At 37.4% G+C, this 16,293-nt stretch overlaps 1 protein-coding gene across 3 annotated transcripts in view; it reads right to left on the reverse strand.

Moving 5' to 3' along the window:
- The window catches only part of LOC126284207 (anoctamin-5-like), a 333,989-nt gene that overhangs the window by 90,908 nt on the left and 226,788 nt on the right, over nt 1–16,293 (reverse strand). For all 3 annotated transcript variants that reach the window (XM_049982972.1, XM_049982973.1, XM_049982974.1), the window contains 2 exons: nt 13,893–14,036; nt 448–617 (listed from right to left, as the gene is read on the reverse strand). In XM_049982972.1, coding sequence (XP_049838929.1) covers nt 448–617; nt 13,893–14,036 — 314 coding nt within the window. The remainder of the gene's footprint in view (nt 1–447; nt 618–13,892; nt 14,037–16,293) is intronic.

Here is a 16,293-nt window from a genome sequence, read left to right on the forward strand (position 1 = left end):
CACCCAAATGTCTTATTTATAGATGCAACCTTAACTGCCATGGGGGCCTGCATCTGCTTGAATTCCATTAGTTCATAACCTTCACCAACCTAGTCTGCAATACCATATCACACAAACACACACATCTAAGAATTGTCTTTGGTTCCTCCATAAATTACTATTATCCTGCAATCCCAGATTCACACATCTTGTCTGTCTCATCTATGTGCTTCATATCTCTTAGCTTCCCTCCCCTTTCTATCATGTTGAGTAGTCATATTGTATTTTCATCTTTTGCATTTCAATGATTCATACTACTGTTATAATTACCAACCAGAGATAGATTTCAGTTTAAATTACATAATTTTCACCAACTTCATCTCTCTTGTGTCATTTTCTTCAATTTATCTTCATAACTTTTTTACTTCACTTTTTAGACAGTATGAATTTTAAGCAGTAATTACTTACGGTGTTAGAATTTCTATGACGTTTCCGTACACTTGTTTGCCAACCATTATAATTGCTAGCTGGATAAGCAAATCTGACATGCAGCCTGCTGGTCCACAGATGTCAGCACTCATACTTTTGATTGGTGACTCCCATATTTCCTCATCTCCTGGGTAAGTGTAAAATCGTCCCTGTAAGATTTACAAAAATTCACTGTAGTAAATAGTGTCTCAAATACTATTCATTCATTCAAGAAAAAAATTACAAATGAAATTAAGACAGGTTTGACAGAGAGAGTATATTTCAGACAAAGTGAAATAAATGACTGCAAGTTTGTAGTTGTACACGGATCATGCCATTACGAATGGAGAAAAGAATGAATACAGAACAATGGTAAAGAAATGTATGCATTTTAGATGAAAATACTAAAATAATACCAAAATTGGTAGCCAAGAGACATGAAGCAAGAGATAGAATCAAAAAGTGAATGATAGGAAGCAATGGACACTGGAATCAAGAATTTACTTTGTTTAGAGGAATACTAGAAAGAACATAGATGACAGTTTGTGACGAAGCAAGCTGGGATATTTTGACTTCCCCTCTTGTTTTGTCATCTGTCTCCTTAAATTCATTTTCTTTATTTTAACCGATTGCCATTAACATATGTGAGTATAATCTGCATTTTCAGAAAAGAGAAAGGTTGGCCCTCAGTTTTAAATAAAATAACACCATATCTAATTTTGTGCTTAGTTTTATGTATGCAATTGATTTTCTAATTTATTTTGACTCTTCCTAGTTAGTATCTTTCATTTTAGGGCAAAATCAGTAATTGTTTCATAACTTAAATTCTATTGTTGGCATATAAACAACTATAAATTCTGTACTAATTATTATAATTTGGAGGAACAGCTAATTTTATTCTCAAAGGATCTATTTGGCTCCATTCAGAAACATGTTAACAAAGTCAGCCCTTAATTAATTACAAAGTAATTAACAGTTTTATCCAAAGTAGTTTTTGCATAATGATATTTGTTAATTTCATGATATAAACAAATAATTTGGCCTAAACCTTGCAGTAGAAGAAACTGTTGAAAGGAATGAATTTTCCAATGTATTCAGTTAATTTAATGAGCTAAGTTTTAATTGTAATTTCTGTAAATTTAACTTCAAACAATGTGTAGTTTAAGTTCTTATTATTGTGAGGATGTATAAGGACCCAATTTTTGTCATGAGACAGTCAGTCCATGGCCAAGTTTCAGGCGAGAAACCTGTGTTGGTTAGAACAACAACAATGCTTCTACTTAACTGTGAAATAAGTGTTACACAATTAGGCCATGTGTTAAAACAATGACAGTTCTGCTCCATACGTACCTTTCTATTCTTCAAGAACTGTGAGTTTTTTGGTAAGGTTTTTATTGCTCGTAGATGTTCAATAGTAAACTATTGTACCAGTATATGGAGGTTTGCCTGAAAACTGTTAATGAGGCTTATCACATGTTAAAAATATTGCACTGGCCATATAACTGCATATTATTGGGGGGTTGTAAACAGTGAAATTAAAGTACTGTGAAACACAACTGTGCAGCTGTTGGCTACATTATTTACAGTATTCAGTGTCAGAATTACAAACTTCGTTTTTCAGCCAGTGTAGCAACGAAGTATGTTGACAAAAAGGACAATCAACAAAGATACAAAGATGGCACAATATAACAAGTTATTTAGATGTTTTAAAAGTTTACACATGTACATCTCTCTCAACTCATTTCAAACCGTCATAGCAACATAACAAAGAGTGAAATGAGCTATAGACAAATCAAATAAAATCTGAAAAATCCAAGACATGGTAAGTGGTATGGAAGGCTGTCCACAAGTCAGAGATAACTGAAGAAAGGAATGCGAGAAGACATAGATGAACAGAGATGAAGAAATAACAAGAGAAAAGAAAGGTAAAGGGAACAGTAGAGAGGAACACTAGCAGTGAACATTTTTTAAAAAAAATCACAAATGTTTGTAAAACACAACATAAAGAAATGGACAAATGAGTTAAGTGTAGAGTGGAAGAAAGTTATAGCTAGAATAATGGGAATCAGATGAAAGTTTAATAGAAGAATGAGAGGAATAGAGGTAAAATTAAAAGAAGCAAGTAAGATATAGACATCATGAGAGATTAGTGTAATCTGGTGTACAACGACATTGTGTCACAGTTGGCTTTCTGTGTGGTACAATGTGCCTGGTATATATATTACAGCAAGGGAGCTATTCGCAAGTATTGCATAACTGCTTGTCTAAAGGGTATGAACTGCGTTTCAGCAAAATGGGTCAGTGAAGTGTCATAGGTGCTCTCTGGGATAGTTAAAAGGCTGAGGGGAAAATTACAGGTTCCTCTGAATACACAGAAATATTAATCACCATTCTCCATCGCATTTCAGAATCACAGTAATTGTGGAGGAACTGCCTGATACATTCCGGAAGAACACCACAGATTACACTATTCCAGTGGGCATGCCCACAGGTGGACAACTGGCTGCTCACATACACAGCCAGGCAGTGGTGTGCAAACTGCACATGTGGGGGGCAGTCAGGGAGCCTGCTGTAAGCAGACAGGGGTGGACTAACAGGTCATGTGTGAATAGTCAACACGAGACATAACAGTATCAGGTAGTGAGGAAACCATGACCAAAGCAAATATACTGTAATAGGATGTGTTTAACAGAAAAATTTAATCCAAGTGAAAATACTTATATTTTATTATGTTTGTGACACAAGACATATCATTTTGATTACAAGAGGCTAAAAAATAAGGAGTGAGACACCTTGCTGTCATAAGATGCAGAATATTATTCAATGTTGGGTTGTAGAGCTGGGACTCTTCTACATAACAGAAAACAGTTGCTGACAACAATATGTTGAGCCAAACAGTGGTGGCTTGTAAGTGTACTAGATAAATTTGAGAGTGTGAACTTAATAGCATCTGCTGTATAAGGCTTAGGCTTATCAACAAGTTTATACAGCTAAAGCCGCTGCCAATAATAACAACAGTAATAATAATAATAATAACAATAATAATAATAATAATAATAAGATGATGATGATGCATAACTTATTTGACAAAAGAAATAATTGTTTTGTGGGATTTTATGGTTTTTTACATAATTAAGTACATTTTAGGATGAAATAATGTGTAAGTTTTTACAACTCTCCATTTTGGATATTTGTATAAGTGGGAGTTTTCATGCTTTCCCATTTTTTTGGACAAAGTACAAGATCCCAACAGATATATTAGTTCACAAATTTACTTCTGGGCTGAAAATCAGATATTCTTACACTGCAGTGACATAACAACTTGCGCTAACTGTACACTTCCTTGTTAAATGTTCACTTGTGGTCATGCTTATTTGATTTCGTCATGCTCATAGACAAAGGATCTGTTCTCGGAGGCCCTAGTTCCTTCACAGCTAACTTATCTTGGTAATTTACATTTCTGTTACCAGAAAGAGATTTTCACTCTGCAGTGGAGTGAGTGCTAATATAAAACTTCCTGGAAGATTACAGATGGGTGCTGGATCAGGACTCGAGCTCTGGGCCTTTGTCTTTTGTGGGCAAGTGGTCTGCCAACTGATTTACCCAAGCATGTCTCATGACACATCCTCACAGCTTTACTTTCCTGTTATCATTTAAAATAGATTCAACATAGCCCACGTTTACATTGCACACAAAAGCTGATTCCTGCATGGTAAACAACCAACTCCAAACACAAATGTGGAAATGATTAAACTCAAGTAGTAATGAGTAGTAATGACTACAAACATGGTCACTCGGCTAGAATACAAATTAGACACTCAGATCCATAAGGGCCTAAAGCACACCACCACCAACCCCACATTTAAGTGAAAATCAGAGAAACCAATGAAACAGCTTTTCATGAATTTTCATATATACAACGTGGGCCTACAGCACATATAAATCTGACTCACCGTTAAGGTCAACAGATTTCAGAAGTATGAATGAATGATTCATCAGCACAGATAAAACTCACAACTTAATATACTATATAACTCATACAGAAACACATAAAACAAGTTTACTGTACACACTCATGTCCAATCTAATTTCACTGCAGTACATAGTGAGTGAGTTAGTATATCTGAGGAGTGTGGTATCATCCAGCAGGATTTATGCTGAGCAAATGGGGATAAAAGTCTGCTGCCTTGAGCTACCATCTGGTGGCACTAAGGTAAGGTAAACTTCTAGTTGAGTGGCAAGGGCTAGCTGCACACACCATGAACCGTGCACACTGTTTATCAATTTCACCCATAAGGTAATAATGTCAGGTGAGATGTGCATGTGCAAAGCTCCTTAAATTGTGCACAACTGAAGGTGTGCTCATGATTCTAATGCCAAGTTTCATGGAGTCTAGAGAAGCAGTAACCTGGTGGATTTAAGTGCCACTATCTTTCAGAATGCAGCATCTATGTTACGTTTAACAGCATTCAAACAAAAATAACCAATAAATTTGCAAGGTGTCGAAAATTATAGTGTTCACATGCTCTTGTGCTGTTACACAGCAGCCACTACTGGAGCCAAACATAGATAGTATTGCATTCCTGTGCAGTTTCAGAAATGCTTCAGCATGAGCATCATGAACTAATATCTTAACAAACTGGTTGTGTTGTAATATTTGCCCTTGAGCAGAGTGCAGTTTTGTAGATGAAAAGCAGTTTTGCAGATGAATCAGTTCTAATTGCATTTCCAAGGGCACTGTATATGGTGCAGCAGAAATTGGGCATGCTAAGTAGTTTTAATTCATTTTGTATGATACACAGGTCTTTACACCTGGTCTGAAAAGGTTGACAGAGTTTCACAATATTTTGTTGATAAGCTCCAAAGTATGAGTCTGAAGATAATTGTAGCAATGAAAGATCTTCAAAAATATAGGTTTCCTGTAGCAATCTGCCTGTCAAAGAGATTTAGTTTTTCCAAGAATTCACTGATTCTATCGTATGTGTCATTTTCTTTGGGTGAAAAATTTAATTGATTTATGGGTACTGTGATAGCAGTGAGAAAGACCAGGTTTGAAATCGATTTGTCATCACTGAGTGCTGGCTGTGTCTCTCCTTTCAGTTCTATAAATAGGTCAATTTCCTTCCAAGTAGCAAAAAATGTGGTGAGAACTTTGTTTCTAATAAGGCTTCATGCTGCACAATGATAGGGTACATCACCATATGTTGCTTCCACGTCTTGCAACAAAATTTTGATTTGGCCACGATGCCTTATAAAATTTACGCATTGTACCATCACCTTCATCACACTGCCATAACACATACTTTCTGCACAAAGTGCCTCCTAGGGGATAAAACAGTGTATACTTAATACACTTTTCCCAAATTTGGTTTTGGTTTTTTCTTTCATATGAGAAACAAAACCTTTCTGACCTCCAGCCAGGTGCTCCATCTGTTCCCGTAGAACAGAGCCTGTCCTGTGGCAAACATGTTTTCAATGGTTCATGTACCATCTAAAATATATCACAACCTGTGATTGTATAGTCCATAGGCATAACATCTAACAGTTCATTCAAAACTTATACTTCCAAGTGAACAAGCAGCACAAATATTTCAAGCTGTGTATACTTTGTTACACTGATTGTTTCATCAAGTTTTAATGAATAAGAATCCAAATTCTGATATTTCTCTTTGAGTTAGTTTTTCACATCTGTGCCCATATCTCAGACCCAATGAGAATTTGTTTTTCTGTAGAGGCAAACTTCTTCACATTTCTTTACCTTTCATACTGTTAACACACTCTAAAACAGGACTGGTCATAGTGTGCCAAACTGCATGCTAATTAGATGTGTGGGCCACATGTGGGACGAGGCTCAGCCTGTCTCAGGTTGCTCGGAAGTACCCAACTTTTCATTTAGTATTGAGGTGTGGAATTTTTTGTTCAGCATAACTCTCTTCAGTTTGGCAGAATTGTGGTGTCAGTTTACCTTCTGCTATTTGTTCATGGTATGAAGGACATTCACAGCTCTAATGGTATGTTTCCACAAAAAGAGGCAGCTAGCAATGTATCATAACAAGCCCTTAAAAATGATCTGAATGACAGGCGAGAGGGATAAGATTTCTTATTACCTATTATACAGTGGCGTTATCAACAGTTACTGAAAATCTGCTATGAAACGACATTACAATACTATCCAGAAAGAATTTAAAAATTTGATTGACAATGAAAGAACAAAAAACAGCAACAATTGACAGGCGAGATTCTCTGTTCTGCACACAATTGTGCTAAACTAGCCAGTATGGAACACATGAAGAAATTGGTGGTACAAATAGCAACATTTCTTAAGTCACACACATTATTCCATTGTCAGTTGTAACAGTTTTCAATAGAAATAAATGAAGAGTATGGAGACTTTAAATATTACAGTAGAACCCCTCTAATCCGTCACCTTTGGGACCGGGACCATGGTCGGAACGAAAAAAAGGTCGGATCATCCGAAAAAACTAATATTTATTGCAAAAAATATAAAAAGACATTTAGTACAAAACATTAAATGATTTAAGAACTAAAAGACATTTACAGTAATATAAAAACATGTTTTTTTACACAGTGTTAAACAATATATTAACTAAAAAATGTCTACACACACTATAATATATATTGGTTTTAAAAGGAAAAACAACAAACAAATTACAGTACTGTACTGTACTTAATAACTTATAAATGATATATACTGTAAACTAAGCAATGTTTATAGCACTGTATATAAAAAAGAAATTTTTTACAATGAAATAAACTACTGTATGTATAGACTAAGAAATGATTATACTGTATGCATTGTTTTTACAGTAAAAACGAAGATAAATTACTTGGAAAAAAGTCGATGATACATTTTTGTTTAGCAGATGTTATTCTAGATTTAGCTGCAGTGTCCTTCCATTTCTTTTATCCACAAAACGTCCATTGGAGTTAAAGTTGGATTCTGCTCGATGTGTTGAAGGGCAATGTCAAAAGCGTTTTTTGCATTGTTATGTGAAATCCAGGTGGGGGGTTCGTCTTCACCGTCCGAGTCCTCATCCACAGTTTCCTGGCTAACAGCGGCAACAATCTGGTCGTCATTGAGCTCTTCAAAAGTGTCACAGTGTTTGTCACATTCGTTGAGCCACTCTTCAACTTCATTGGCAGGGACGTTCGGCTCCAGAGTTTGTATATTTTTAACGATTTCCAGTGCGTCGTTGTTTTACTCATCTTCGGTATGCTCATTTTCAGTCATAACTTGTGGCCAAAGCTTACGCCACGATTTCCGCAGTGTGTCAGGTTTCAGTTCATCCCAAGCTGCAGCGATAGTGTAGATAGCATTTTTGATGTTCAGGGATTCCATTGCCTCAAATAAGTTATGATTCAAATTTTTCCAAGATTGAGCTGATATACTTTCTGCGATATCGCCTTTTTAACCATTCGATAACGCTCTGATCCATTGGTTGGATGAGTGAGGTCACATTAGGAGGTAGAAAGAGAGCTTTTATGTCCCCTTTTACCAAATCTTCTTCAGATGGGTGCGATGGTGCGTTATCCAACAGCAGTAGAACACGACCAGGCAGATTTTTTTTTTCTTCAAGTTTTTTTCAACTGATGGCACAAACTCGTTGAAAAACCAGGATTTAAAAAGGTTCCAGTCCATCCAAGCAGATTTTTGAATGCGGTAGTAAACCGGCAAGGAAGATAAGTTTATATTTTTAATGCCCTTGGCTTCTTAGATTTGCCAGTGACGTACTGTAGAGAACACGGGATAAAGCAAACAACTACATTTTGTAATCCCAACAAAGGATAAAACAGCACAATAACATACGGTATAACAACATGCACAGCGATAGACACCGCAACAATGGGTTGACAGATGTCCAGTCAGTGACGAGTCGGCACAGGCTCACGAGCCTGAGGACGGTCGGACTAACCAGAGTGACAGACCATCCAAGGTCGGATTAGAGGGGTTCTACTGTACAGCAAAGTATGCTGGCTAAGTCAAGGGACATGGCCTGAGCAATTTATTTTTTAATTGCTCTTGTTGAATTTATGAAGGAAAAAGAAGTGCAGGAACAAAAATTAGAACATCTGGAATAGATATCAGACCACACATTTTAAGTGGACTTTTCTGCACACTACACACTATAAGTACTGCAAGGTGAGAAACTACTTGTTTCCCATTTGATGGGGATGCATTTAAAAAGAAAATCACATTGTAGAAGAGACAAATTCTGACACAGTACTGTTGGTTTTCCACATCCATTCCCACATCTCAGGCCTGACTAAGCTCACTAGAAAACACAAGGTTTGAAGAATTTATTGTGACCTTAAAACAATTAGAAGGGCAGTTTTCTAAAAGATTTGAGGACACTGCCAATCTTAAATTTGTTTCTGATTTGTTTTTGAGACCATGTTTCAATTCAGTGGAAAGTGGTCCAGTGCCTGTGCTGATGTAACTGACTGATCTGCAATGTAATTCTCATTTTTAACAAAAATCTTTTTATCTCTTTTTGATTGTTAAGATATGTAAGTACCGATTAAAGGGCAACCTGATGGTGGAAACCTGTGAAATTGTTTGCATCTGTCCATACGCTCACCCTCACTCCTTGCCACAGGGGTCATATGTCTGTGGAAGATCCAAATGCAAGACCTGCTTAGTCCACCCACCCAGCACTTCTTACTTCAGTCATGTCACAAGCTTATCCTACTCTGATAGAAGCCAATCCACCTATGAAAGCGGCCACGTCATATACCAACAGCTGAGTACAATGTACTCTATTCTAGTGACTGCTTCACAGCCCAGGTGGCCCAGCCCAGCTTTTCTGAGCTACACAGATGGGAGTCATCCTTACAAAACATTGTCCACACCTGCAACCATCCTGGCCTCCATCTCAGGTAACCCAGTGTTCCCACAACCTCAATGTAACAGTTTCTCCTACCACCATCCTGTCACTCCATCCACATTCACATCCCTGCGTAACCTTAAATGTGCACCATTCCCCACTTGCCCCTACGATTGTGCATTACATGCCTAGTCTGTATACTTGCCACCCTCCCTCCCACATTCCTATTTGGAAAACCAGATGCCTCCTGCCAAACCACTAACCACCCATCCCTGATACCTCTACCTGCCTCCTATTTCCCTGTCCCTCTACCCACCCCATCCAACACTAACCCCAACTCAACCAGTCCACCTACCAAAATACATCACTCGAACTGTCAGCCAAGACAGTATCCGGCATGGGCATAGAGAGAGAGAGAGAGAGAGAGAGAGAGAGAGAGAGAGAGAGAGAGAGTGCATGTGTGTGTGTGTGTGTGTGTGTGTGTGTGTGTGTGTGTGTGTGTGTGTTTTACTCTATCTGTAGCTCCAAAAGATAGCAAGTTTTCTTACTTTTTGTGTATGCCTATCGGCAACTCAATACTTTGCCTTTCCGGGTGTTATTTCAGAGAAAGACGAAGCATCCGAATGAAACTGAGGGGAAGTGGGACACTGAGAGGCGTGCTTACAGTGCTTGCAAGTTCAGGAAATAGGGAGAGATCATTGAGAAGTCATTCAGATAAAGAAATGTATGTTAATAATTTATCTAATGATACATACATATTACACCAAATCTTTGTATAAAATATCTATGTAATGTGTCCTTGAAGTCTTTCACAGTGGCATGCTTCAATAAAATCTTCTTGGTTTACAAACCATGTCAAACTGAGTAAAATACTTGAGCTTTCAACAGTTGCCTCCACCATCATTATAAACAGTTAAAACTAGTAACTGCTGGGGATGGCATGACATTCTTCTTATATAATGCAATAGCAATGTCTGGAATCTTCCAAAGAGGGCCCAAGTGACGCATGCATGGAAGCCAAGTTGGGCAACTGATAGCAGCTCCATCCTTACACAGGTAAAAGTGAGATCGGACACTGCCAGAGGCCAGTGCTATGTCCAAAACTGCCTATAAGTGCCAAGCCTCCATCCTTGCTTTCGTTCAGTGTCCAAAACCCATGACCATCCCTACTAAGTGTGAACCCCTGATCACTGTTAAAATTGTTGCTGTTCATTCTAATATCTCCAGCTTCTTTCATAACAGAATCCCAATATGAAGATGTTTGACTCAAAGCTCTCATATTTTCAAATTGTATTTTATTCCCATTTTCTAGGCAATGTTCAACACAGACAATTTATCAAGTTTCCTTTGTTTAATATGTTGCGAGTGTTTCACACAATGCTTAGCAACAGTACAAATGGTTTGACCTATGTAAATGCTATCATGTTCACATGGGACACAATACACACCAGGAACTTGAAGGCCTACATTGTATTTAACAGGGTGTAGCCTATCTCCTATCTTGGATATGGTGCCAGAACACTGATCTTAGTCCACATCTCTTCAGCATGCACCCTATCTTGCTAGTCATTGCTCCGCAGTATTGAAGGAACACAATTGGCTTTAACTCTTTCGCAGCTTCATGTGGCATTTTCCATTGGTGACACCTGCTTTCTTGTGTACAAGGTGCTGAAAACTGTTGGTATTCAAGTATGCACCAATATGCATAAATTTCCTGTAAATTGAATGCCCAAGCTCCTGCTTTCCACTCAACTAAAACATCCAGAACAGAAGCTTGCCATTCCTCCTCAACTCAGTAAATTTAATGTTGGGACACACACCATTCATTCATGTGGCTGATGAACCACATTGCTTTTTCACCATGAGGCCATATCAAGAAGGTGTTGTTGACATAATGTAGGAAGCAAATTTGACATACTGTAGGAAGCAAAATGGCCACAATCTCTGTAAGTTTGGAGCATTTTCTTCAAAGCTGTACCTTCTGTCATCTCATAATATTTGTTGCAGTAGAAGTAGTACATTGTCATTAAAGTATGGCAGAACAGCTTGACAATCTCAAGAGGAAACTGAAGGGACAAAAGATCCACTGGTCCAAAAGATCCAGTGTGCCCTCTGCTGGCACCCTTGTAAAAAGAGACACAACATCCAGGCTAACCATTACGTCATTCTGGCCTATCTTTATTTCCCTGTGGGTTTCAACACATGACTGCAAGTTAACAATATGATGTTCACAGTGCACCAGTTTTGGTGCTAATAACCTTGCCAGATGTTTTATCAGTCTGCGAGTGAGTGAACTGACTGTATCAAATATAGGCCTCAGTGGAACATCTTCCTTGTGTATCTTCAGCAATCCTTAAAACCTTGGAGATCCGGCAACTTGTAGCATTAATTTTTTTGTCACTTCTTTTCACATACCTGAGTTCCTTATTAACTTCCTCATTGAGACGTCACATTTTTAAAAGACTTGGAACACTGCTGAAACATTATCTTGCACAAACTCATGTGCTGTTTTGGCTTCTGTGGTTACATCTACCACCTGAATAGTGACAAGATTAATGCCAGAAGTAAATGACAATCAAGTAGGGTTCTGGCATTAATATCAAGCTCATACTTCACCTGCCATTAGTCTTCTTCAAAATTCTGTCCACTGCAACAGTTCAAATATGGTGCCTGACTACAGAAAAGTGAGGACTTAGCTCCTTGTTCTGGCAGTGTTGAAAAAAATGCTAAAGAACTCAACAGATCTGATATTTTCTTCTGCAGCTTTTCTAAACCGTGCCAGCAGTCAGTGATTTCAACTCCTGATAACGATGGCAGGGACAGCTATTGAAAGCTCGAGTGTTTTGTTTTAGAAGGTTTCATTAATATCTATGTAATGCAAGTAACAGAATAGAATTTGTCATGGATATGGACACTGCAATCATTTTGCATAACAAACTTCCTATTCTGTTGCATGCATGCCCTTAGAAAAGTCTTGCCCGTATTACACATGTGTCTGATACTTTGGGGGTGGGGATATCTAATGTAGTGGAATAGGAAAATATTTAATGAAAAGTATGATTCCAAACATGTCTAATAATGCAACACTACAACATGATGTTTATGTGAAGTTACATATATGCAAAAGCTTGAATTGTAATGTTGTTGAATTACTGTACTGATGAGAATAAGTTGCCTTAAGATGCATTGTGGTCAATTAAGATGAGTTCTAATTAATTTATAGGCATACTGAACAACAAACTGAAAAATATGTCAAAAATAATACAAAAAAGGCCTAATTCTTCATTTATGCAATTTATACATAAAAAAGTGATAGTAATTACAAAACATCCAAATGTAAAGACACGAAATTTACCTTAGGAACAAAAGTCACACTGTATTTGTAAAATAATGAACATAAATAATTACGATATTGTTACTGATGTACATTTCACTTTAAAGTGAAAACTGTGAAACCTCAACATGCTAACTCTTTCAGGAAACTTGCAGTGATTTTGTATGGCCAAATTCCATAACCAGTTTTGCAAAAGCATTGAAATCGTCACTGAAAATTCAATTAACTTAACTTTAAACAAGGCATAATGTAGCTTTGGAATTGTGGGAACCAATACAGGCACCCACAGCAGTACACATATTGTGTCAGTCTTGCCACAATTATAGTTTTGCTTAAATGTCTATGAGAGTTCTGTAATTAGTCTGATGTTGTCTTCACAATTGCTATGGGAGTGAAACACTGGGGTTGTGGTATAGTTCTAGATTCAGCACTTTCTATGTAGGTTTCCACAGGATAGTTTGTGTAAGAAAGATCTGCCAGTTCGCTTCATTCAACATCTTTGTGACTCTCCTCCTTGGGTCCAACAAACCTGTGACCATTTCTGCAACCATCCTTTGTTAGACCTGTTTGGTACAAGTCTCATCCACTTAAGCAACATTCTATGATGGGTCACATGCACATTTTATATGCAGACTCATTGCATTACCCCAGTATTCTAACAATGAACTGCAGTCTGACAGCTGCTTTACTTACAACTGAAACTTTGTGATTGCTCAGTTTCAAGTCCCTACAAAGTGTTACATCCGGATATTTGTAAGAGTGGCAATATTTTAAAGGTTAATACAAACTTACAGGATGTTTTCAAAAACTTGATGTGTGTTTATCTGTGAATTCTTCGCTAAGTGAAAAAATTAACCAACACTAAATTTTTAATTCTTTGTTACGCTGAAGGGCACTCTACAACACAATGGATGAATGAATTTCCAAAACAGAAAAAAGAAAGGACTTACCAACTCCAATAGAATCATGCTTAAACATACTGCACTGTCAAAACCAAACTCTTGGTTTATGACAGCATTATTTGAGTTTACATTTTACATTTACTATCTACTACAGAACTTCCTTAAACAAAGGAAAAATAAAGATGGTGCGCATAACAGCAATAAATGAAATAAATTGTATGTAGCATTTTCAATGGAGTTACTATGCTATGGTTATTATGTGGATATGGCAATTTTACTCATATGATTTAATGACCTATTATTAATCATTTTTCAATTCTTTCATGTAAAATTAGTGACACATAGAATTATAATATTCTGTACCTTAAAAAATGCTATGTATATGAGAGACGCATAGAAGTTGATTGATTGGAAGACAAATATTTTAAATGTAATGCTCTTCTCATACTCTCCAGCTGTTCTGGGGTTTTCCAAGTTAGTGAGGATTCTTGATAACGATGTGTACACCTGCAACATAAATATTTGAAATAAGAAATAAAAAGACGTAAAAGCAAAATAAAAATTAAGTTAATAACTTGCACATTTTTGTACTGTATTAACTCTTGAATAATGGGTTGACAGTGATTTGGGCAGCCCAACAGACAGTACAGGAACATGCTCCCATTATGTGACACCTCAAATTCAGCAAGCATGTCACTTGGTAGGGTTCTCTTCAGAGGCAAGTACCGATCATGGCAGGAATGTCATATGAGCAAACTGCAACAAATATTGTTACAGTGCAGCCAATTATAGTTCATTATGCTTAGACTCATTTTTAAATTTCTTTGAGCCTTGTAGTTATTCTATGGATGGGTCTTTTCTACCTATTTTAATTCTTTAACTGGCAATAGTTTAAGAATTTTGGGTTGTTGTTTGGTGGTGAGTTCTTGTGGCACAAAAAACAGTGCATAATCTCATAATATAAAATATATAAGAAAACCTAGTTTTCCACACATCTCAATGTTTATGACATCATACCTCCTGAACGTACGATGATATACAGGGTGGAGGACAGAAAGTCCATGTTTTTCATTACTGGATAATTGAAACATGGTTTTATTTTTAAAAAATCTTGCATTCAAAAATACAGGGTGGGCAAATGAAAGTGACTCAGAGAACAGAGTTCCAAAGTACAAAGAAACACAGCAGATGAAAATAAATACAGAAATAATCTAACTATAGTAGATGTAGATGTTCAAAAACTCACTGTCTTCCAACAGGCTGGAGCAACTTCCCATAGTCAGCCGAACCTTGGAGCACATTTACACAACCTTCATGCTACCCAGATCACATGATCTGTCAGTGTGCGATTACTTTGTGTGGGGAGCCCTCAAGTCTAAGGTGTATTGCAACAAGAACTGCAGCACAATTTTTCGGACGAGATTGCAGCAATCCCAGCAGTCCAGCCTCGATCTATCTTCAGCAACTTGCTGACTATGGCCCAAAAGTGCACAGAGATGAATGGTGGTAACTTTCAATATCTAGTATAGTCAGGTTAGTAATATATTTCCTTTTGTTTTCTATGCTTCTTTGTACTCTGGAACTAAGTTCACCATGCCAGTTTTACTTGTCCCACCCTGTAGAACTTTTATTGCATTTCTGAAATCTACATACCTTAATTAGGTTCAGAAAATAATGTTGTTGAGATGATATTCTTCTAGCCAGACACAAGTTTGGATCCTCTCCTGAAAGTTACACATGGATCTCTCCAACATTTCATTCAGTACAGCTTCAATTTGCTGATAAATGGAAATCTTTAGAATATCGATTGTGCAGAGCTTTTTCATGTACACTCTCAATTTCAAAGAGCCCCCCCCCCCCCCAAAACAAAGGGAGAGAGAGAGAGAGATTTACTGACTGGTGAGTGTGGTGCCAAAGGAACATAACCATATTGTGAAATGACGTCCTGTGAACATTTGTTGAATTTTTCCATGGATGCTCTCGCCATGTGAGCTGCAGCACCATCCTGTTGAAACCACATTCCTCTCATGTTCACTTGTAGCCTTTCAAATCCTGGATGAAGAAAGTTGTTTAACATTTTGATGTAGCATGCTAATGTCATAGTAACTGCGGTTTCTCTGTCTTCAAGAAAGTAAGGTCAAACAACCCCTATCTTGAAGATACCACACCACATTTTACTTTTGAGCTCTGGAGAAGTTTCTGGTGCAGTGCATGTGGGTTATCAGATGCCCAGTGCCAACATTTCTGTACATTAACATACCAATTCACATGACAATCAGCTTCATCACTCATAACAGTGAGACATCTGCATTTTCCATTAAGAATAGCATCCATTATGCCAAAAAGTTTTCTGCGCTGCACAAAATCTATCTCACTTAGGTGCTCGACAATCATTATTTTGTATGGGTGAAATCTCAGATCATTATGTAACATATGATGAAGCAAACAATGTGGCACACACAGCAATACAGCCTGTCACCTAGCAGATAATATTCTCACTCTATCTACATTTCCTGGAGTTCAAACTGAATGAGGAATACCAGATGGTTTGTTTTTCATCAGAGTTCCAGTACACCTAAATGCTTCCACCTCTCAGAGTACAGTGTTTCGATGTGAGACTGTATCTCAATGTCCAACACTAAACTTTTGACACAAAAGACATCAAACTGTGATCACAGAATCATTGTTTCTGAACTGTCTGACTGTGAACACATGATCGTCTATGCTCCAACACTCCATAGCGACTGAACTGGCATTGTCTGAA

The sequence above is a fragment of the Schistocerca gregaria genome, chromosome 8 (genome assembly GCF_023897955.1).
Source record: "Schistocerca gregaria isolate iqSchGreg1 chromosome 8, iqSchGreg1.2, whole genome shotgun sequence".
In the NCBI taxonomy this organism is placed as follows: Eukaryota; Metazoa; Arthropoda; class Insecta; order Orthoptera; family Acrididae; genus Schistocerca; species Schistocerca gregaria.